We start from the raw sequence: 24210 nt of genomic DNA, 5'->3' as shown, positions 1-24210 counted from the left end.
CTGTGTGCCCACTATGTGTTTTTTAAGCATTTCCGCAGCAGCAACTCTGGTGCAGAAACGCTTAAAACCGCTTGGTAGAAGGTCTGCCATGTTCCCCAATGATAATCCGCATGTGCAGATTATCGTTGCGGAAAAATCCGCAGCACTACCAATTATTTTGCGGAAGCGCGGCTCTTTCGCCGCCATTGACTTGCATTGGAACACATGGAATCCGCATCCCTGCATCTGTTCATGCAGAATCCATGCGTTTCAATGTGCGGATGGTACCCGCGTTTGGAGAAGAGGAGACTCTCCTCCGGACCCGGGTACCATAGTACCTGTAAAAAAAGAATAAAATAAAAAAATAAATATTATACTTACCTTCTGATGGCCCCCAGTGTCTTTATCCGATGCGTCCTGGCTTGCCGGCAGCTCGCAATGGTCTGAAAAGGACCTGCCGTGACGTCATTTAGTCATGCGACGGGTCACGCGACCGCTGACGTCGGCAGGCCATCAAAAGGTAATTATATATTTAATTTTTACCATTCTTTTACGGTCACACTATATAAATCCATGCAGGTCCTAACCCGATACACCTTAATTATTTATAAATTAAGCACAAACAAATTTAAAATTTATAAATCTTTATTAGACATATATATTAAACAAAAAACACACATCATAAAAACAAAAAGTAAGGAAGAAAAAGAAGTGTATTAAAATATATATCTTATGGAGAGGGATGGATGTACCACAAAAATTAATTATTCATAATATCGGGCAGTGTACTAGGCTAAGTTGGTTTCTACTAATTACTAAGGTGGTTGTACGAATTATACCGGAGGATCCCTTCAGAGATGCAAATAGTAGAAAATCAATACCAAGATCTATCAATACTTTGACGGGAGATAAAATCTAATATTTAAATCAAGAAAGATTGCATCAATCTACCCACATGTACTACCAAGGTGTATAACCACTTTAAAGTGCAGATGTGCTGCAAAGACAAGGATTGCATCAATCTGCCCACATATACTGCCAAGATATATGGCCAATTTAAAGTGCAGATATGCCAGAAAGACTATTCTAAGGCAAGATTTTTTCAAAGAAATGATTTTTACACGGCCCAATCAAATAAATTGATCTCGTATCTTCACAGCATAGACAATTGCCTTCAGATGACCCGAAAGATAAAAGTCTAAGGGGGTCAGATTGGGAGACCTTGGTGGCCATTCAACTGGCCCACGACGACCAATCCACTTTCCAGGAAACTGTTCATGTAGGAATGCTCGGACCTGACACCCATAATGTGGTGGTGCACCATCTTGTTGGAAAAACTCAGGGAACGTGTCATCTTCAGTGCATAAAGAGGGCAACACATCATCATGTAGCAATTTCAGATATCCAGTGGCATTGAGGTTTCCATTGATGAAGAATGGCCCCACTATCTTTGTACCCCATATACCAGACCATACCATCAATTTTTGTGTTCCAACAGTCTTGGAGGGATCTATCCACTGTGGCTTAGTGTCAGACCAATAGCGGTGGTTTTGTTTGTTAACTTTACCATTCACAAAAAAGTTTGCCTCATCACTGAACATAATGTTCTGTGTAAACTGAGGGTGCTGTTCCAATTTTTGTTTTGCCCATTCTGCAAATTCAGTGCGCCAATCTGGGTCATCCTCGTTGAGATGCTGCAGCAGCTGGATTTTGTAAGGGTGCCATTTGTGAGTAGCTATTATCCGCCGAAGGGATGTTTGACTGATGCCACTCTCCAGTGACATGCGGCGAGTGCTACGCTGTGGGCTCTTGCTGAATGAAGCTAGGACAGCCACTGATGTTTCTTCATTAGTGACAGTTTTCTTGCGTCCACATTTTGGCAAATCCAAAGCTGAACCTGTTTCACGAAATTTGGCAAGCAGTTTGCTAACTATAGCATGGGAGATGGGTGGTCTCGTAGGGTGTCTTGCATTGAAATCTGCTGCAATGACCCGGGTACTGCGTTCACCAGACATCAACACAATTTCTATCCGCTCCTCACGTGTTAAACTCTGCGACATGTCAATGGCTGTAAAAAAAGAGAAACTTGTAAATAACTCATGAAAGAATAAAGTTACGTTAAAACCAAGCACACCATTGTTTTTCTTATGAAATTCTCAATAAGTTTGATGTGTCACATGACCCTCTTCCCATTGAAAAAAATAAATGGATCCAAAATGGTCGACTTCAAAATGGCCACCATGGTCACCACCCATCTGGAAAAGTTTCCCCCCTCCCATATACTAATGTGCCACAAACAGGAAGTTGATATCACCAACCATTCTCATTTTATTTAGGTGTATCTATAGAAATGGCCCACCCTGGAGATAGTTATGGACAGGAAAGCAGCTAATAATGCCCATATAAGGAAGCCCATGCACATTGCAATGACCGACCTGAGTGGCACACCTCATCCCTCTCCACCAACTCCAACGCGCGTTTCGCTTTTGCTTCGTCAGGGAGAAGTGGTGGAGAGGGAATGGGGATCCTAAATAGGGAGGATACAGCTGTTGCTACTTACAAGGGGACGTCCTGATTACCGGGCGCCGCCAGCGCACGCGCGCCCCCACCACCGTCGCCATCACACCCGGATAGCGTCATCCAATTGCGACGATGTCGCAGTCAGATGACCAACCTCTTGAGTGCGAGGGAGAGAGCGAGTGGCGCGCACACGCAGACGGCGTACGACGTCCCCGCAGCCATGATGGAATAGTGCGTGTATAGGTTATTTATCTGGTTTGACGTAGAACTGGCATAATGGATTATAAAAGTCGGGATGGTAATTGGTTGTCCCAACTATCGGATATTTTTAAAGACACAGGACTTACTAATGTGAATGATCAGTCGGATGATACAGGTAGAGATAAAGTGACAATTAAGGAATTGCTTCAAAAGCGAACAAAAAACTTGGTGGAATATGACATCATTACAACAATACATGAGTCGTCAAATGGTTCCTCGTGGTCTTCATGTACAAGTCTCACCCTTGATCCAGATGGTGGATGAGCTTTGAAAAAGTGGGAGGAAGCTTGTAATATTTGTTCCCATTCATTTCTGCAAATTCTGATTGAGATAGACAAACATAATCTAGAGACTATGGAAAGTGATATAAAAATACTACAGGAGAAACTACGGCAAAAATTGAATGCAGCCGATTGGGCCAAATTGGATTAGGAACTTAATACATCATTAAATAAATGGGAAGCAGAGATTTAAAAACAGAAACTGGGCAAATATCAACGTGACATGCAGGAATTTTTAACTGGAGATCGAAACCACTAAGGAAGAAATCAGAGTCTCTCAGCTCAATTTCAAGTGATGGTTCCAAAAATTCGAATGGATCCACCTCCAGTGAATTCCAGAATCAATCTAATCGCTAAAATACACGTTTTGCATCATTCAGAAATAAATTTGGTGCACAATGGGATTCAGGACCTTCAGGAGAAAACACGTTGAAGGTAATCAACCTCTCGAATATTGAATTTAGTAATTACCAACTTAAGGTCCTATCCTTGGGCTTTGGGAAACTGCGGGCACAATTTTTTTTGTGATCAGCGTCGCATTTTCACGGAAAATGCGTTACGGTTGTCATGAAGAGATTAAAGGTTATATTTTAGGGGTCTTTTTTTCTCTTTTTCAGTTTACATGTACAATTGGGGCCCCGCCCTCTATTTACATTTCTTCGGTATTTTGATACTCTGGACTCCGTCTGGCTTCTGTTCGGCGGTATCTGGCTTTTCAGAGGTGCGCATTAGATTATATCACATATCTTCAATGACAGCTATATCACCTTTTTATTAATGCAGTAATGCTGCAAACATACATCAGACAGTCTAGGTCTCTGTTTTGCAACAATAGAAGTGTTACCTGAAGTATTAACTTTGGTTGCCCTTTACCTATGGCTTTTATTTTGTCTGCACATGCACTTTATTAAAACATATATCCGTACTTAAAGGGGTTTTCTCACGAACTAATGTTCATTTTAATTAATAGATCTTGGAATAATAATAATAATTTCCACAATTGGATGTGTTTAAATAAAATGTTCCTGTGCTGAGATAATCTTATAAATGTTCCCCTGCTGTGTACTGTGTAATGTCTGTGTCTGACCGTACAGGAACCTGGTCTGATCATACCACAGCTCCAGGGCAGGGGAGGGAACGAAAGAGTATACAGTTACAGGTGCATCTCACTAAATTAGAATATCATCAAAAAGTTAATTTATTTCAGTTCTTCAATACAAAAAGTGAAACTCATATATTACATAGAGTCATTACAAACAGAGTGATCTATTTCAAGTGTTTATTTCTGTTAATGTTGATGATTATGGCTTACAGCCAATGAAAACACAAAAGTCATAATCTCAGTAAATTAGAATAATTAACAAAAAACACCTGCAAAGGCTTCCTAAGTTAAAGGGAATCTTTCCCCACTGGGCGATATCAGACCTCTACTATGGGCATACAGGTGATAGAAAAGTAAACCTATACTTACGTGCATGGCCTATAGTAGAGGTTTGATTGCAGAGAAATGTGTTTTTATAAACTCTGTTTTGCACAGGCTTGGTCTGCGGGGAACGCCAAGAAATCCCCTCCTATCTGTTTATTAATCCCTGAAATCCCCGCCTATGTGTGTATTTATCATAATTACCCCCTCCCCTGCACGTCACAGGGCCCTGTGATGTGCACGTTTCTCCCTCACTTGCCGGACATGCGCAAAGCGGCGCTCACATACAGCGCGCTTTGCTCCCTCTAGGCCCCGTCTCTCTATGCACTGCACCGCAGGGTTCTATTGCGCAGGCGCCAGGAAGTGACATTGACTCCCCAGCGCCTGCACAATAGGACCCTGCTGCACAGTGCTTGGAGAGACGGGGCCGAGAGGAAGCAAAGTGCGCGCAGTTTGTTTAGTCTTTACTGGCTAGATTACAGGGGGACCCCAGAAAAAAATTGACTTGTGGTCCCCCTATAAAATCTAACCAGAAAAGGCTAAACTACACAGAGCGGGGTGATATTAATAGCCAGGAAAGGGGCCATGGGTACTAGCCCCATCCGCGAATATTAATATCACCCCTCAGCAGTCCCAGAAATGGCACATCCATAAGATGCGCCAAATCTGGCACTTAGCCTCCTCTGTTCGAACTGCCCTGTAGCGGTGGCGAGTGGGGTAATGGGGTTGGGGCTCACATCAGCCTTGCATTGACGGCTGACGTGAAGCCCAGGTTAGTAATGGAGGGCATCTATAAGACGCCCTCATTACTAACTGTGTAGTAAAGTGGTCACCACTTTTTCAATAAAATTATGGCTAGATTTGTATTTTAATGAAATAAAAAACACACGGTTCTACAATTTTTTTTATTACACTCCGTCCGCGAAGCCCTCGATCTCCTGAAAAAAAAACCCAAAACAAACGACCATATCCCTCACCTGTCCGCCGTCAATGACGCAGTCCATGATCACCACCGAGTATCCCACGACGATTCGTGTCACTTCTACAGCAGTGACATCAACAATCACTGATGTCACTGCTGTAGAAGACAGCAGTGTATACTGACAGGGGTGTAAAATCACTCCTATCAGTATACACCCCTAGGAAGATCTGACAGTCACACTGTCTCCACTAACATCCCTAAATTGGTTCCACACCTATCGTCAAGCAGGAAACCTAATCTCTGACTGCCCCTAGCGATAGGCCCTAGGTAGGGATGGGACAGGATGAGCACTAGTCAGCCCCCACTACAACTAAAGAAAAACAGGCAAAGAGACAAGGGAAACATTTAGCTTGAGAAGACACCAGAGAGATCACGCCAATATCCTCCAAGGGAACTCCAAGAATACACTAGCTGGCTACTAGTACTTCTACAGTACAGTACACTACAGAGATGAAAAGGTCAAGAAGGTGCCTGTAAAGCCAAGCGCAATGACCTTCTACAGCTGGATCCAGAACGAGTGTCTGTAACACCTGATACACCTGTGACACAGGCCCTCCCCCTCCTACTGCTCCACCCACAGAGAGCACCCTTAGTCTCTGCCAGACCCTCCCCATCCTCCTGCTCCAGCCACAGACACCACCCACAGTCTGTGCCAGACCCCCCCCCTCCCCCAGCCATAGCTACCACCCCCAGTCTGTGCCAGACCCTCCCCCTCCTCCTGTTCCAGCCACCACCCCCAGTCTTTGCCAGACCCTCCTCCTGCTCCAGCCACAGACACCACCCCCAGTCTCTGCCAGACCCTCACACTTCTCCTGCTCCAGCAAGAGAACCACCCCTAGTCTCCAGCAGGCCCTCCTCAGTCCACTCCCTCCATCTATGTGAACTGCTGATTGGGTTACAGCTTCCCTAGCAGCTGTAAGGAGGAAGGGATTTCCAGCATATTCACAGCAGCACTATGAGTATACAGAGACCAGCTGATGGAACAATGTTGACTACTTTGGAATGTCTACACTCTGACTCTGCTGCCTAATTTTAGTCTGGACCAGTGACTGCAACACAAAGAATGATCCTGAGGAGGTAAGAAAACTATTGATTACCAGGAATTGAACTCATTAACTAACTCAATTATTACTATTCTGAAAATGATTTTATAAAAGGAAGGGGCCGCAATTTCCTTCGCTCACAATCATAGTGCTTCCCAGCAGCCACCACTAGAGAGACCTCATTGCATAGAGTTTTCAACAGTTCACATTGCGCTTACTAGTAGCTATATATATGTCCCCCATCCTGGTATATATTTCTCCCATCCTGCCCCCCCCCCCACCCCCCTTGTATATATGTTCCCTGTTCTGCCTCTGCAAAAAAAAAATAAAATAAATACATTTACTCACCTTCTTCCTCTATATGCGGTGTCCTCTTCGGCTGCCGGCGCAGAGATCGGCAACTGACATTGGCGTGCATGCCATGGGACAGAAATGCCTGGCACGCAGACGTCAGCTGCCAGCCTTTGACTGGCTGGCAGCGTGTACTGCAGCCTCAGTGAGCCAATGGTTTCCTGTTCCACCATTGGATTCACCGCTACCTGCATCATGAAGATGCAGATACTGTTGAAATCGCTGTTGCGTTTTGCGGGATGCCACTGTTTCTAGCCTGCGGGCCGTACAGGAACAGTCAAAGAGCTGGATGTGGCCAGTGGGTTGCACTTTGCCAAGGTCTGCGTTAGTATGAAATCTTTACAATGTTCTGCTGCTGATTTGTAAGATTAGTGTAATTATAATACTAACCTTCTTCAGCCTGGAGAGAGGTTTGTGTATACTGTATGCTTACTGGTGGCCGAAGACAGCTTACTTACTGACAGCTTACTGTAGCCTCCAAAGTAACTTAAAATGGTTAGATAATGGCAGGTTATGTTACATTATTTTATGCATTGCTTATCTTGCGGCTTCTCTGAGTCATCCTGATATTATCACAAGTAGAGTGTGAGTGAGTCTATATGAGTGTAAAAGCCGCATTTGTGTGTATATGTCACGTTGTGTGTGTCCATGTGAGTGTAAGTGGAAACAAAAGCAGTTGGAGCGCCAATGGTGAAGAGCCTGAGGTTTGGGGGGGGGGGGGGATGTTGTGACCACTCACCTGGTCCTGTTGTGCAAAGGAGCACCGCACAACAAGGGAAAACACTTCCAGGTGGGAGTCTGTAAGATGACCTCTGCTTAGCAGGAACTGCTGTAGGGAGTTTCTGTCTGCTTCAGCGGTCACATGACCAGGACCGTGTGACCGAAGTGGGCGTTCATGTGAGTGTTAGTGACTGGAATACCTGCTCCCGGCTGTCTATATGGCAGGATGCCACAGTCGCCAACTCTCCCAGATTTCCTTGGACTCCTGGACTAAAAGGGTCGAGGCCTACACCATGACGTTCCAGGTGGACCGAAGGGGCGGGGCTATTTTGGGGAAATGTTGGGTTGCCACTTAAAGGGACTGTCCAATGAAAATAAGTAATCACCTATCATGTGGACAGGTGGTAACTTGCTGATTGGTGGGTGTCCCACTGCTGGAACTGACACCGATCAGCAAAATGGGGAATTTTTATCCCCAAAGGGGAACTTTTATCCCTCTTACAGAATGGAGGAGAAAGTCAAATGCCTGCCCGCCCTCCATACATTCTTTATTGTGCTGCTGTAAAAAGCCAAGTGCAGCACTTGGTAGCCCCATAGGGAATGAACGTGGATACAACTTCCATGTTCTGCCTATTGGTGCAGGTTTGAACAGTCTGACTGACACCGATCAGCAAGCTATCACCTATCTAGTGAATAGGTAATAACTTTTTTACAGGATAATCTCTTTAAAATGTCACCACTCAGCAGCAATGTTGATGACTTTGGGATGCCTACACCCTCAGACCCTGCTAGCCTAATTTTAGTCCGGACCAGTGACTGCAACACAAAGAACGATCCTGAGGAGGTAAGAAAACTATTTATTACCAGAAATTGAACTCATTAACTAACTCTGAAAATGATTTTATAAAAGGAAGGGGCAGCAATTTCCCTCGCTCACAATCATAGTGCTTCCCAGCAGCCACCACTAGGGGGACCTCATTGCATAGAGTTTTCAACAGTTCACATTGAGCTTACTAGTAGCTATAAAATCCATATGCAGTGAGCGCCACTAGTGGTGGCTGCAGGCAGCGAGGATTGTATCATTAACTGTGAATCATTAACTGTAAAGACGTAATATTGAACAATGTAAAAGGGAAGATAATGCTTATTTGCAAGGACATTGTCTACGTGTTGAAATATTGATCTCTTGTGATCATCTGAATCCCTTCCCATACCACGCACAAGCATCCCAAATGATCCCACTATGTCTGCATATGACAAAAATTAAAGCTTATTGCAGCATCAAATTATTTATTCATCCCAGAATTAACATTTATTAACAAAATAAATTCCAAGCATCATAAATGCACAATGTCCAAAACATAAATGTGTACAATAAAATTACATTCTTATACTTAGTATAAACAATATATAGGACTCACTTTTTGATAAGGGTGAGATACTGCAATTAAGAAGTTATTATCTGGCAACCCAAAGATATAGGAAACCCTCCCATATTCAGATCTTAATGTCCATTGGAGCTTGCAAATCCAGCTTTCTTATGGGGGCACCCCGAGCTAGGGGCCAGACAGCAGCATGCTTTCATCATGATGTAGTAGTTATACAGTATATGAACTGTTCTTGATACGTGGCTTGAAAGTGGGCAAATAAACTTGTGTTGCCCACAGAACATCTGTCCAAATGCACATGGTGCCAGTTTTTGTCATTAGAGAGAGTTTCTCAATCAGAACTGTTTGTTCTTTTGAAACTGTTTTACCAAATTGCTGAGGACCTCCAGCCCCTCCACAAGTCCTTCTCCATTGGCAGCACAACAGCCTTGAACGTGCCACTGATGTCCTTTCATCTTCATCAGTCCGAATTTTTCTGCTAGCTCCATGGGCTTCTGGGCACTAGGTAGATCTTGTTTATTGGCCATCACCACAAATGGGACCCCTCTCATTTCATCACTTTCAAGGATGGCTATGAGCTCGGCCTTGGCCTCCCCAAACCTCTCTGGATCGGCACTGTCCACCACAAAAACCAGACCGTCGGTGTTTGTAAAGTAGTGTTTCCACAGGGCTCTGATTCTGTCCTGACCTCCCACGTCCCACACGGTGAAAGTGACGTTACGAATGGGTTCCACTGTTTCGACATTGAATCCAATGGTGGGGATTGTACAGACCGTCTCATTCAGCTTTAGTTTATATAGAAGAGTTGTCTTTCCTGCAGCATCAAGACCCAGTAGCAGGATCCGGGCTTTGGTTCCAGAGAAGTTCAGAAGAGTTTGGTAGAGGCTGCTCAGGAGACCACCCATATCTGCTGCAAATGTTCCTCTCTGTAAGGATCTCCTGGGTCTTGAGTAGGTAGCTGTGCATGCTTTCAGAAAGCTCTCCTGCTATATATACACTGCTGGCCAAACCCATGATACCTAGCAATTATTAACGCTCATGAGGAATTTCCTGCTTGCTCTGTCACACTGTGCCATGTTGGAGCTTTTCACTATAACCAATAGTTACACTGTCAGTAGTGAGAGAAGTCCTGGAAGTGACATCACTGAGTGACTCGTAAGGTCCCAGCAGATAATAATACTGCACTAATCCAATACTAATACAGCTGCACCTCATATAATACATAACCTGGTGTTCTAATATAAGTAGAAATCCCACGCTATGAATGTTTGGAATACAAATATCTTAGCCCCTTGAGGGTATGTGCATACGGAAGATTCTCTGCAAATTACTGATGCAGTGTTGTGACATGGAAAAGATCATTAGAGGTTTAAAGTGGTGTTCCAATAATGATAACTAGGCTAATAAGTGCCCGATTGCTGGTGGTCTGACCCCTTTGTGACAGAGACAAATTTTGTTTCTTTACTTTTTAATAGATCTGTTTTGCAGAATAAGTTATACCAGGTAAAAAATCCGACAACATGTCGCTGTGGGTAAGAGTCTACATGCAGGAAATTTTGGAGAAAAAGATGCTGTGAAAAGAAGAGAATGCAAGATTAAGGATAAGAAGAGAGGAAAAAGGGGGGGGGTTGTAGCAGGAGGAGGACATAGGAAGGACTGGGGGGAGGAAGAGAACGATATAAGAGTCTGAGACGCCGAATTTAATTTTCCACACTGAAGGTCTGATATTCGATGGAGGATCTAAACTCCATCCCATGGGACCAGGTCTTATAGAGTCTTTCATAACAGTTGTTGACTGAGGAGGTGAGTTTCTCCGTTAGCATAACTTCATTCATTTTTGAAAACCAGAGAGACAATGTCAGAGAAGAATCTTTTTTCCAAAACAGAGGGATGCACACTCTTGCTGTGAAGACTAAAAGTTTTGGGATAGAGTATCTACATAATTTTAAGGGGATGGAGAAGGCAGGTATAGAATTTAAATCAAATGTAGGATCAGTGATCAGTGACTTTATCCCAAAAAGGAGTAAGAAGTCTGCATGACAAAAAAATATGCAGCAAGTCACCCTCTTCATCTCCACATCTCCAACGTCTAGGAAGATAGAGTGTAAGCGAGTTGGGACCCTATACCACCGAGAGAGCAGCTTATAGCCAGCTTCTTGAAAGCGAGAGCAGATAGATGATTTGTGTCTCAGAGTAAAGATAAGCCTCCACTGCTCTCTCGAAAGATTGAGCCCCAAGTCGACCTCCCATTGAGTCTGAAAATAGGGAGCAGGTTAATTTGGGGGATCGATCAGTAAGGAGTATGAAAAGGATAAGGTGTGTCTTGATCCCCCAACTGCACTAGCAGCTTCAAAAGGCGTCTTGTCCCTATTATAAAGAGATCTGGTCGATAATGATTTAAAAAAGTGACTAAGTTGGCCAACTCTCCATTCTCCCAGAGGAGATAGATTGCAGATGTCAAGTACCGTAGATGTTCCTTTGAAGGCCAGTTAATTCCATCCCCAAAGTGTGATTTTCTAAAGTAACCACTGTTTAGCCAAGAACAAAACACTGAATCATCTAAATAGGGAGGGAATAACGGATTACCGGTACCTAAAATAGGATATATGGAGTAGGATTGCAGTATAATGTGGGAGCGGACCACTGGGTTAGTACAACAGGCAAGAGTAGCCCCTACCATAGGGTGGTCTTTAACTATTTTAACCAAACGTCAAGTCCAGCCAAGCGGTAGCTATAAGAGAGATTTTCATAAAGCTTTGCTCAATCCCAATCCAGGCTTTTTCCTTACCATTCCGACACCAATCTAAAATTCTAGATACTGTAGGTGGTAAGCGATATAATAAGATCTGAAATTGGGCAAAGCAATACCCCCAAAGACTTAGGGCAGTATAAAATTGTTCTCCTAACTCTGGTGTGAAAGGGGTTTCCCAGACCATATGAATTAGTTTGAACCGATGCGAGGCTCGTGAAGAAAGATGAGGGAATCCCAATCGGTAGAGCTTGCAAAACATACCAAATCCGTGGAAGAATGTTTATTTTAAAAATTCCGCATCTCCCAAACCAAGAAAAGGCACTCCTCGTCCATCTAGAGCAGCTCTCTGACTGATTTGAGTAAATTGGGATAGCTGAATGAATATGTCAGGTTCACAAGCTATCGGGGTAACCACCAGATCAATCAAATCATAAGCAAGGTAGTTAAAATATAATGTTTATTAGATATATATTAAAATTCTTCTTTAGATAAAAAAACCCAGTGAGCCATATAATGAACCATGGGTCTTTTGAATTACCATCAATTGCACTTTAGGATTGGGTGAGATTGTTTCATTTTGCTTGGAATAACAACAACCCGAAGGATTCTTTCAGTGAGGCTTTGTTGTTTTTCCCTGACATGGGCCACGGTACCTTTTTTGAATAAAGGGCATGTGGGATTTTACTTTATAGTCCATGGTACCTTTTTTTTTTGTTAAAGGGCATGTGGGATCTCATTGTATACTTAAGGCTCTTGATAATGTATTAGCACACTCCTGTGAGAGAAGTCGCAGGATTTATTTAGGTGCCAGGTTGGAGAACATTATCTTGACCTCTTATACATTTTTTTGAGCGCATACATGGTATCTCTATATGATTGTTATTAAAAATGTCAACCAACATTAGTAAGGGTAATATTTAACTATATGATCCTCTATGTTCTGGATGAACTGAGGCTGACTCTTTTAAACCCTATATACTTGGTATTTGGCATTTTGAGGTATGGTTTGCATGTATATACAGCTATAAACTGTTGATGGTAATTCAGAAGACTCAGGGTTCATTATATGGCTCACTGGTTTTTTTTTATCTAAAGAAGAATTTTAATATATATCTAATAAACGTTATATTTTAACTACCTTGCTTATGATCACATCTCTCAGTAGTAAAATCGCCAGGTATTTAAAACATATGTGTGACGCACCCAGTGGCGCCCGTGGTTTCGCAGACCCACTGTGCCACGGGGCCGTCCTTACCTAGGAGGGGCATAGCTAAGCAGCTACCAGGTGTTCACTACAACTCCTGCACAGTCCCCGGTACTACAGCTGCGGACCCCAGGGGTCAGGTACGCAGACACGGGAATGGACTTGGACTCCATTCAGATTAATAGGTTCTGGATCCTTTGCAGAACGGTTACTGACACAGACAGACCGGACTGATTCAGGTACCGTTCAGGATACAGATGCCGCCGATGCAGCTTCAGTGTTCGGAGACTGGTTGTAGCAGTCTGGATATACATGGTACTCGGATAGGCACATATTCAGACACACAGGTCTCAGATATTGATTCAGGGTCTGGCTGCACACGGACCGGGGGATGAGGTTCAAGCACTGCCCGCACTGGGACCAGTGACTTTGGGTTCAGGACTGGCCGCACTGGGACCAGGGAATCAGTTTCAGGACACTGGCCACACCAGGACCAGGGATAACTGGGTCGGTAATGAAAAAAAGTAAATCATTCACATAAGCCGAATACTTGTAGGGAGAGTCATGAATACAAGGGCTGTGATATTGGGGTTTGACCGGACCCTTCTGCAGGGCCGGCGTCAGCACCCGGCGCACCCAGGCAAATGCCGGGGCCCTGAGCAGGCAGAGGGGCCCACTGGCGGTCGCGCACCCCGCTGGGCTATGGGCGGAGGAGAGCGGTGTCAGCGCCCTCCCTTCTCCGCCGCTTGCTCAGGGCCCCGGCAGGCGGATACTTACCTCTCCCCGTGCCTCCGCAGATCCGCTGTCTTCCTGCTCTGCGCTCCCTGTGACGTCTCAGGTCAGAGGGCGCGGTGACGTATTTTCACCGCGCCCTCCCCTGAGCCGTCACAGGGAGCGCTGAGCGGGAAGACACCGACAACGCTGGAGTTCGGAGCCGAGCAGCGAGCGGCGGGCAGCAGGTAGCAGGTGAGGAGAAGGGAGGTGAGTATTTGATTTTTTTTTTTTAATGTATGGAGGCATGGGGCAGTATAAAGAGAAGGGGGGGGGCATCCTGCATGGGGCATTATAAAGAGGGGGGGGACATCCTGCATGGGGCATTATATAGAGGGGGGGGGGGGAACAGCCTGCATGGGGCATTATAAAGAGAAGGGGGGGGGCATCCTGCATGGGGCATTATAAAGAGAGGGGGGGGCATCCTGCATGGGGCATTATAAAGGGGGGGGGGACATCCTGCATGGGGCATTATATAGAGGGGGGGGGGAACAGCCTGCATGGGGCATTATAAAGAGAAGGGGGGGGGCATCCTGCATGGGGCATTATAAAGGGGGGGGGGACATCCTGCATGGGGCATTATAAAGGGGGGGGGGCAGCCTGCATAGTGCATTATGTGGGGGGGAACAGCCAGCATGGAGCATTATAAGGGGGGGCAGCCTGTATGGGGCATTATGTGGGGGGTAACAGCCTGCATTTAGCATTAAAAGGGGGGGGGCCTGTATGGGGCATTATGTGGGGGGTAACAGCCTGCATGGAGCATTATAAGGGGGGGACAGCCTGTATGGGGCATTATGTGGGGGGTAACAGCCTGCATGCAGCATTATATGGGGGCCAGTATCCTGTATGGAGCGTTATAAGGGGACCGGTATCCTGTATGGAGCGTTATAAGGGGACCGGTATCCTGTATGGAGCGTTATATGGGGGCCAGTATCCTGTATGGAGTTTTATAAGGTGACCAGTATCCTGTATGGAGCGTTATATGGGGGCCAGTATCCTGTATGGAGCTTTATATGGGGGCCAGTATTCTGTATGGAGCCTTATATGGGGGCCAGTATTCCATATGGAGCCTTATATGGAGGCCAGTATTCCGTATGGAGCCTTATATGGGGGCCAGTATCCTGTATGAAGCGTTATATGGGGGCCAGTATTCCGTATGGAGCCTTATATGGGGGCCAGTATTCTGTGTGGAGCGATTCACCGGTTTCTGAGCTATTGTGGAATTTACAATAGATATCACTCATGTAATGTAAGAAGTGAAATCTTTGCATTGTACTATATATATATATTTCTCTGTGGTATCTGTGCATCATGAATCGTGGTATGTGTTAAAGGGGCCCACTGAGACTCTTTCGCCCGGGGCCCAGAAAAACCTGGAGCCGGCCCTGCCCTCCTGACAAAGGGTTCCAAAGTAAATATAGAAATTAATGGGGAAAGAGTACACCTCTGATGTTTGCCGTTAAGTATGTCAAACTCCTGGTACAGAAATCCATTCACCTTCACACTGGCAGTCAGTTTTCAAACAGGGCCAATACCCATCATAACACATTTGCTTTTACTCCTATGCTATGTAATGTCTCATTCATGAAAGACCAGTTTAGCATATAAAAGGCCTTTTAAGCATCAGTATACAAAAGCAAAAGAGGCTGGAACTTAACTCTGGCTGTAAATATGAGGTTTTGTGCCTTAGTTGTATTGTCCCTGGCCTCTCTACCTCTCATGAATCCTGTTTTATCCGGGTGGATAACATATGCTAAAAGTGGGGATAGTCTGGATGCAATCATTTTTGCAAACAGTTTAATATCTACATTATGGAGTGAGATTGGTCTATAGCTTGCACATTGAGATGGATTTTTCCCTTCCTTATGAATAACTGATATATGAGCCTGTAAAAGTCTCCCTGGAAAGAGGAACCATTAGATAGTGCATTAAAACTATAGACGAGATGAGTAAGCGAATCAGTAAACTGTTGGTAATATGGTAGTGAATAACCACCTGGACCAGGGGCTTTCCCCGGTTTTGACTCTTTTATGGCTGCACGTAGTTACCCTTCAGAAAAGGGTAACTTGAGGGATTCAGCATTCGGCCTCCAATAAACCGGACATTACTGATTCTTTTATATAAGTCTGGCTATAAATATGAGGTTTAGTGACTTAGTTGAGTTGTTTCTAGCCTCTCTACTAGTGTTGAGCCACCCCCGTAGTGTTCGAGTTCGGTTCGGTTCGTCGAACACCCGTGTGTTCGCCGAACTGTTCGTCGAACACCTTCGAACACCGTTAAAACCAATGGCAGGCAAACAAAAACACATAGAAAACACCTTCAAAGGTGTCCAAAAGCTGACAAACTGCTCAGAAGACACAACTAACACATGGAAAAGTGACAAGTACATATAGTCATGCGAAAAGAAAAGAGGTGGAGGAGTAAAAGGAGGGGGAGACACAGATATAGGCATGTCATGCCCTTCTAAAATCCAAAAAGTGAGAAGCCGAGACGGCCAGTCCGCTCCTGCCCGTGCCACCTCCGTGTCGCCGGGTTTGTGCCAGAGCCGCGGTGAACCCTGACGGCCAGCCCCCCTCTCCCAATACTGGTGCCTGTCCGCTGGTGGGTCGAGAGAGCCCCCCTGTGGTGGAGGCAGCTCTAAGCTTTTTAATTTAAATTGTCCCTCTAATTTGAATGAATACACTTTAAATCCATTTACAAGGATCTATTGGAGGGCAAGTCTCATGCCAGCAGCCGCGTAATTCCAGCTCCAGTAGCGTCCACTAAAGCTGCTGCAGTTAAAAAGCTTTTATAAGGATCGAGCTCGGCTGTCCACCGCAAGGCATCCTAGTGCCAGTCCCAGCCCCTATGCCTTGGGGTGCCTCCTGATGCTCTTCACTAAGTATCCCGTGGTCCCGAAGCATTTCCTTTGAAAAAATTAAGTGTCCAAACTACAGGTGGTGTAGCTTGCTTAACAGCCGGGATAATCCGCTGACTAGCAGACACTGCTACTAGGCACAAAGTATTTCCTGGGCTAGATGCAGTTAAAAATTTGTAAGTAGATACTCTCGTTGGATGCTGAGAAAGCATTCCATAGAGTCTCCTGGCACGCCATATATGATTCTCTTAAAAAGCTTGGGGTAGGGGTCTAGGGGACCCTTTTATAGCCAAAATCACGGCCCTGTATCACAATACGTCACCTAGGCTGAAGATAAATGGAACTGTAGCACCGAGGGCTCGGTTGCTACAGACGTATTGCACCTCACCCAGAGGTGTGATATCTCACTCTCAGATAAGGATGGAGTGTGGATCAGGACCCGACACCTGCATGCATTACACCACATTGCCGTGGGGCAGGGCGACCAATATGCCCCTGAGATGGGCACGACAGTCCCTGTCCCTGGCTGGAGTGGGGGGAGGGAACACTGAGGAAGGGGAACCCTGCAGTGCAGGAGCAGGGAGGAAGCAGTTCCTGGGTGCATTGAGAAGGGAGTATAAAAGGTGGGCACCATCTTAGTTCAGTGCAGAGAAGTCTGAGCAGAAGTGGCAGGGAGCAGGGGCTCTGCATGAGCTCTGCTCCGGAGGCGGGCCTAGTAACAGAGGCCCAGGCCTGCAAGAGGGAGAAGGAAGGAAGTGGTGCGGAGAAGGCTCCAGGAACGAGGAATGAAGGGATCCCAGGGGTGCGGACGGGCGAGTCGCCACCGCACGCCCGAATCCACCTGCGTGGAGGGGTCAGGCCAAAGGGGGAGACCGGTCCCCGAACTAGTGGAGGCAGGAAACGACCCTCAGCTAGAAACCGGAGGCTCTGACATTTTATGTGACGCAGCCCCTTGCTCCACCCGCTAGGAAGGCACCACATAGGGTCAGGGAAACTGGCGCCAAGTTTACCAAGAGGAGGCCCGAGGCAGCCGGACAGAAGTGTTGGTAAGAAAGGCCAGACAAAGGACACACAAAGGGGGTCCTGTGAAGCGCTCCAAAGTTATCTGGGAGTTGTCTGAGCCCCTCACCTGGTGAGCACAGTACGACGTGGGCAGCCGTTACCTGCAGACGTGGTCTGGATAATAAGAACTGTGAGTAAAGGCCCTGAACTGCATCACTGACTCCGTGTCGTTACTGCTGCTGCCCTGCACCATCACCCCCATCCTCCACATACACTGCCCTGAGGCTATACTCCTCCCGTGGGGAGTTATGCTACGCTCTGCTGCACCCACAACACCAGCCTTAGCGGTCTGCCCTGTAGCGGCGGTTCACTCTGACCGCAATCCACGGGTGGCGTAGTCGGACATTTAAACATCAAAACCACATAAATAGTTCCACCACTGGTTTGACCGCCCTGAGCCACGGAACCGGATCGCCGCCACGAAGACTACAACCACCAGCATCCACCAAAAAGTGTCCGGCTCCGGGTGTCCCAAGGCCCAGGGGGTGCGTCAGAACATTTTCATCACCTTTCACAATCACCAATGGGACAAGGCAGGGATGTCCTCTGTCCCCTCTCTTATACATCCTAGTGACGGAGCACCTGCTCTCATCAATTCGCCATAACCCCAATATTAGGTGGATTGAGGTGGGAGGCACCGAGTACAAGTGCTCTCTATTTGCTGATGATGTCCTAGTATATATCACTCAATCACATATATCCATCCCTGCTGTTATGGCTGAAATAGATCACTTTGTTACATGGTAAAATTTTAAAATCAATGCAGCGAAGTCTGAGGCCCTCGATGTCTCCCTCCCTAAATCCATATAGGATTCCATCCAGTCCAACTTTCCCTTTGCCTGGCCCTCACAGGGTATCAAATACTTAGGAATTCCTATTCATAGAGACCTCTCCCATCTATGTTATCTTAATTTTGGGCCCTTTATTGAACAATTCCATACAGACCACGGTTGGCAAGTTAGAACTGTAAGATTCACTACGTGAACCACTGGTGTTTTGTGGAAAAGCACATGTACACCGCGTTCCAAATTATTATGCAAAAAGTGTTTAGGAGTGATAAGGGAAGAATTTGTTTGTTTGTCAGTTAAACTCATTGATGGTGATGTGTGTCAGGGCTCTTTATATCACTGTAAGCAATTGCAGACACCTGTGCTAATTAGTTTGGCAGGTGTGTCCAATGAAAGGCAAGACTACTTAAGAAGGCTCTCTCACATTATTAAGCAGCCTACATTTTCTGCCAAAATGGGAAAGAAAAAGGATGTGTCGGCTGCTGAGAAGCAACAAATTGTGGAGTGTTTAGGTCAAGGCATGACTACAATCAACATTGTGCGATGATCAGGATGAAGTGTCTTGGCAATCAAGAAGTATGTAGCTGATTCACAGTACACACGTGTGCGTGCTGATAAGGGCAAATTGAGGACTCTTTCCTACAGGCAATTACGTCAGGTTGAAACAGCAGCGGCAAAAAAGCCTTGTCATAGCAGCAGACAAGTTTTTGAAGCTGCTTGTGCCTCCAACGTCCCCCGAACAACAAGATGCAGGGTCCTTCAGAGGTTTGCAGCTGTGCATATGCCATCCTGTCGACCTCCTCTATCCACTTCACACAAGCAGAAACGGCTCCAGTGGGCCAAACATTACATGAAGACTGATTTCAAAACTGTTTTGTTCACGGATGAGTGCCGTGCAGCGCTCGATGGTCCAGATGAATGGAGTGGAGGATGGCTGGTTGATGGACACCCCACGCAAACACGGCTACAGCGCCAACAAGGAGGAGGTGGAGTAATGTTTTGGGCTGGAATCATGGGGAGAGAGATTGTCGGCCCCTTTAGGATCCCTGAAGGCGCTAAAGATGAACTCCATAATGTATGTGGATTTTCTCAAACAGCACTTCCTGCCATGGTTCAAGAAGAAGAACCGTGTATTTCACAGCAAGATCATTTTTCTGCATGATAATGCACCATCTCATGCTGCACATAAAACATCTGCATCTCTGGCTGATATGGGCATAAAAGGGGACAAACTTATGGTGTGACCCCCATGCTCCCCTGACCTCTACCCCATTCAGAACCTTTGGAGCATCATTAAAAGGAGTGTCTATGATGGCGGGAGGCAGTTCACATCTAAGCAACAGCTCTGGGAGGGTATTCTGTCCTCATGCAAAACAATTGAAGCAGAAACCATCCAAAACCTGACAAATTCAATGGACGAGAGAGTTCAGAAGCTCCATTCGAACAAGGGGTCCTATGTGAAAATGTAACATCACCTAGAATAAAGTTTTGAGTTGAAAACTGTTTGATTTCAGTTTCTAACAACCTGCTAATGCTTATAATTTCAAAAATGACCATTTTTTTGGTCTTTATTAAAATGAAAAGGTTGATCGAAAAGTTTGGGGGATCTAAGAGTGTGGCAACCCAGTAGTCATGATTACTTCGAATTCTGACAATATGAGGGTCATGCTGCAGGTAGTGCAGCAAGAAGGCACTTACGTGTCTTGCGCATCTCGGAGCCCCAAAATTATTTTCCGGGCTAGATGCAGCTAAAAATTATTTTTAATTTTAAATCTGGTGAAGCTTATTATAGATGGCCTAATAGGATCAGTGCTGCACACTGCTACAAAGCCCAAATTATTTTCCAGTCAAGATACAGATAAACATGATTAGTAATTTGAAAGCTTAAAACGGTTGGTAGGGTGATTTTAACCAATCATCAAGCTTTTACTCTCCCCAGGATGACACAGGGGTAGAAAAGTCGTTTCGGATCCATGATTTGTTCATCTTTATGAACGTGAGTCTGTCTACATTATCAGTGGAGAGCCGCGTGCGCTTATCTGTCAGCACACCACCAGCAGCGCTGAACACACGTTCAGACAGAACGCTGGCTGCGGGGCATGACAAGATCTCCAAGGCGTAAGTGGCTAGCTCCGGCCATTTATCCAGATTGGAAGCCCAAAAAGAGCAAGGGTCCAGTGACACAGTCGTGGCTTCAATGTTTACTTGGAGATACTCCTGTACCATCGTCTCTAGGCGTTGACTATGTGTCAGACTTCTTGTCTCCTGTGGCCTTGCAAAGGATGGGCTAAAAAAGTGGTGAAATGATTCCGCAAAATTGATGTTACCAGCAGATACTGTGGTTCTGTTACGGTTTGAGTGCTGAACACTTGACGGTCCCACGGTTGGCAAGTTGGAACTGTGAGATTCACTACGTGCACCACTGGTATTTTGTGGAAAAGCACATGTAAGATTCTGCAACAGTCTCTGCTGATACTCCTGCATGCGTGCATCCCTTTCTATGGCAGGAATAATTTCTGCAAATTTACTTTTGTACCGGGGATCTAACAGTGTGGCAACCCAGTAGTCAGGATTATTTCTAATTCTCACAATTCGAGGGTCATGTTGCAGGTAGTGCAGCAAGAAGGCACTCATGTGTGTTGCGCATCCAGGAGCACCAAGTCCCTGTTGTGTTGGTGGCGAGGTAACAATCATGCTTCCTTCCTCTGTCCTCTCCCCCCAACCTCGCACAACAGAAATGTGATCAAGGTCTCCCTCATCTGATGAGTCTTCCATCAGTTCGTCCTCCACTTCTTCCTGGGCTCCTGCACCTTCCTCACTAGTTTGGCTGCTACCATGCGCCCTGGTAAAACCATCTCCCCCACCCTCACATGCCTGCCGCCTTGGTGCTGCCGACCGTCTGGACCTTGCAGATGTTAGCCCTTCCGCATACAACTCCTCCTCCTCTACTTCCTCCACCTCCTCTTGTGCCACCACCTGACTCCGAATTCTGTTTAACATGTGCTCCAGCATGTAAATCACCGGAATAGTCATGCTGATAATGGCATCGTCAGCACTAAACATCTTCGTCGCCATTTCAAAACTGTGCAGAAGGGTGCATAGGTTCCTGATCTGAGACCACTCCTCCAGCGTGATTTGCCCCACCTCTGAATCTCGTTGGCCCAGGCTATACGTCAGAACGTATTGCACCAGGGCTTGTCGGTGCTGCCACAGTCGCTGCAACATGTGCAGAGTTGAATTCCACCGGGTAGGCACATCGCATTTTAGCCGGTGAAGTGGCAGGCCCAACGACTTCTGTAGAGATGTAAGTCGCTGAGCTGCGGGATGCGAACGGCGGAAGTGAGCACACAGCGACCGTGCCCTCTGCAGAAGGCCATCTAGTCTGGGATAGTGGGCTAAAAATTGCTGGACAACCAGGTTCAACACGTGAGCCATACAAGGCACGTGTGTGACATTGCCCCGGCGAAGGGCCGCACCCAGGTTTGCAGCATTGTCGCACACGGCCTTCCCTGGTTTCAGGTCCAGTGGAGACAACCATTCATGAAATTGGTTCTCCAGAGCTGACCACAACTCCTCAGCTGTGTGACTCACATTTCCCAGACATTTCAATGTAAAAACCGCCTGATGACGTTGAGCCCTACTGCCAGCATAGTAAGGAGGTGTGCAGGATCCCTTCTGCGCAGTTAGAAAGCTTGTGGCATGACCAGACAGGCTTTGGGTGCAGGTGGAAGACCGAGAGGAGGTTGAGGAGGCAGAAGCAGTGGAGGAACTTTGACATAAAGAGGATTGACGCACAACTCGTGGGGACGGCAAGACTTGGACAGCAGCCCCTTGTCCTGCTGTCACCATAGTTACCCAGTGCCCAGTCAGCGACATGTAACGCCCCTGTCCATGCCTACTCGTCCAAGTGTCTGTGGTGAAATGCACCCTGTCACACACAGAGTTTCTCAAAGAAGCGGTGATGTTGTGTGCGACATGCTGGTGGAGCGCAGGCACACCTTTCTTTGAGAAGTAGTGCCGACTGGGCATCTGGTACTGGGGCACTGCGACGGACATAAGGTCTCGAAAATCCTCTGTGTCCACCAGGCGGAAAGGCAGCATTTCTGTAGCCAAGAGCTTGCAGATGGTGAAATTCAACCTCTTAGCTTTCTCATGGCTAGGAGGAAATGGTCTTTTACTTGTCCACATCTGAGGGACCGAGGGCTGGCTATTGTGCTTAGACGGGGTTGATAAGGGTGTCCCCGGCAAACTGCCGGTCTGTGAGGAAGATGCAGGCGGACATGTTAGGTTGCCTTGATCCAAAGGTGGTGCTATCGATGTCGGACAGCGCTCAAGACCAGCTGGTGTTACCACCTCCAAAGAAAATGATGACCTGCCAATCACGCTGGCTGTTGCGGGTAAAGAGGTGGCAGGTCTGCGCCCCAAAACAGGTGTGACTGCTGTCCCCCCAGTCACAGAGGATGAAGAGGCCGCGGATGCACAAGATATGGCAGACGGTGATTGGCCCGGCCGGCTAGGCCGCATTGTAGCACACTGAGCTTCCCACTGCAACTTATGCTTCATGTCCATGTGCCGGTTCATGCATGAAGTACTCAAACTATGTATTTTTTGGCCTCTACTTAGCTTTTGCTGACAAATGTTACAGATAACACGAGTTGGGTCATCTTTATCGATCTGAAAAAATGCCCAGGCTATGCAAGGCTTAGCACCCATGCGACCTGAAGAGCCACCACGACTTGTGGTGAGAGGCAGAGTTGTGTTTGAGGATGCAGTTGTTGACGTGCTTCCAGTACTACGTCTCTGTCCAGGAAGGCGCAACCTGACCTCGTCGTCACTAGCATCTTCCTCCACCTCCTCTGCTGACCTCATCTCTTGGCTGACTGTGGGTTGACAGTAAGTGGGATCTCCGACCTCATCATCATCACCCTGTGCGTTATCACACCCGTCGTCCTCAGAGCCAACCTGTTCCTGCCCTGACAAAAAACTAAAGTTGTCGCTCCAATCAGGTATTTGAGTCTTATCATCGTCTTCCTCATTGTCTCCACCAACAGGAGTTACAGTTTGGGAATGAGGGTCTACATTATGGTCAGAACCTTCTGCGTCTGGTCCTGGATCCGACTCATAAAGATTCTGGGCATCAGTGCAGATCATTTCCTCGTCTGGATTCACAGAAGCGCTGGAGTCGACCTCTGATTCCCAGGCTATAGTATGAGTAAACAGCTCTGCAGACTCAACCATCTGTTCTACCTCATACTCAGACGGGCAGCTGGAGATTTGGGAGCTGTGAGGAAGCAAGTGCGATTTGGGTGACACCTTTGAGGACTGGAGTATTTGTGATGTTGAAGTTGATGTGGAGGAGAGCCCACTTAAAGGAGCACTTGATATCCGTTGAAGCACCTGCTGTTTTTGTGCCTCATCTGGAATTTGTAGCGATTGGCGTGGCCGTAAGAAAGGGATCTTATCACATTGTCCGCTAAAAGAAGTAGACATTTTAGTTTGGCTGGAAGATGGTCTTTCTTCTGCACCTACCCCACGGACACAACCTTTTTTCCCCTTCCCAACACGCCTATTCCCCTTTCCACCAGCAGCAGGCCTTTTTCCACTCATTTTGGTGGTTAACTAATTCACAACTCTGGAGTTGTTTGCACAAAAAAACAATGGATGGTAACCGAGCAGAGCTGAGTGGCCAAACTGTGGTATTAGGCCAAAACTATTGGCTGGGCTAGATGCAGAAAAAAATTATTTTTAATTTGCAACCTGATGGAGGTCAGTATAGATGGACTAATAGACCAAGTCCCACACACTGCTAGAAGCCCAAATATTTTTTC

The 24210-nt window shown here is 46.4% G+C and overlaps 2 protein-coding genes across 4 annotated transcripts in view; both read right to left on the bottom strand.

The window, feature by feature from the left end:
• Positions 1-606: 606 nt before the first annotated feature.
• The window catches only part of LOC141272537 (uncharacterized), a 48693-nt gene continuing 25089 nt past the window's right edge, over positions 607-24210 (bottom strand). Inside the window, exons 1-2 of one of the 3 annotated variants that reach the window (XM_073683356.1) lie at positions 8982-9118; positions 607-2047 (exon numbers count right to left, since the gene is read on the bottom strand). In XM_073683356.1, coding sequence (XP_073539457.1) covers positions 1110-2039 — 930 coding nt within the window. In that variant the 5' untranslated portion in view covers positions 2040-2047; positions 8982-9118 and the 3' untranslated portion in view covers positions 607-1109. Of the gene's footprint in view, positions 2048-7579; positions 7832-8981; positions 9119-24210 lie in introns of those variants that run through there. The other 2 variants (XM_073683354.1, XM_073683357.1) reach the window with 2 other exon arrangements.
• Positions 8847-9982, bottom strand: LOC141272538 (ADP-ribosylation factor 1-like 2). The gene has a single exon (XM_073683358.1). The coding sequence runs from the start codon at positions 9851-9853 to the stop codon at positions 9284-9286; it is 570 nt and encodes a 189-aa protein (XP_073539459.1). The 5' UTR covers positions 9854-9982; the 3' UTR covers positions 8847-9283.

The sequence above is a fragment of the Phyllobates terribilis genome, unplaced genomic scaffold, assembly GCF_046119375.1.
Source record: "Phyllobates terribilis strain yellow unplaced genomic scaffold, ASM4611937v1 Scaffold_5__5_contigs__length_657084704, whole genome shotgun sequence".
NCBI classification, from domain to species: domain Eukaryota; kingdom Metazoa; phylum Chordata; class Amphibia; order Anura; family Dendrobatidae; genus Phyllobates; species Phyllobates terribilis.
The sequence above is the reverse complement of the archived record's forward strand: the minus strand, read 5'-3'. Positions and strand labels throughout refer to the sequence as shown.

Excerpts from the sequence above, each read along its gene's own strand:
- LOC141272538 (XM_073683358.1), bottom strand. The coding sequence starts at position 9,853 with ATGGGTGGTCTCCTGAGCAGCCTCTACCAAACTCTTCTGAACTTCTCT.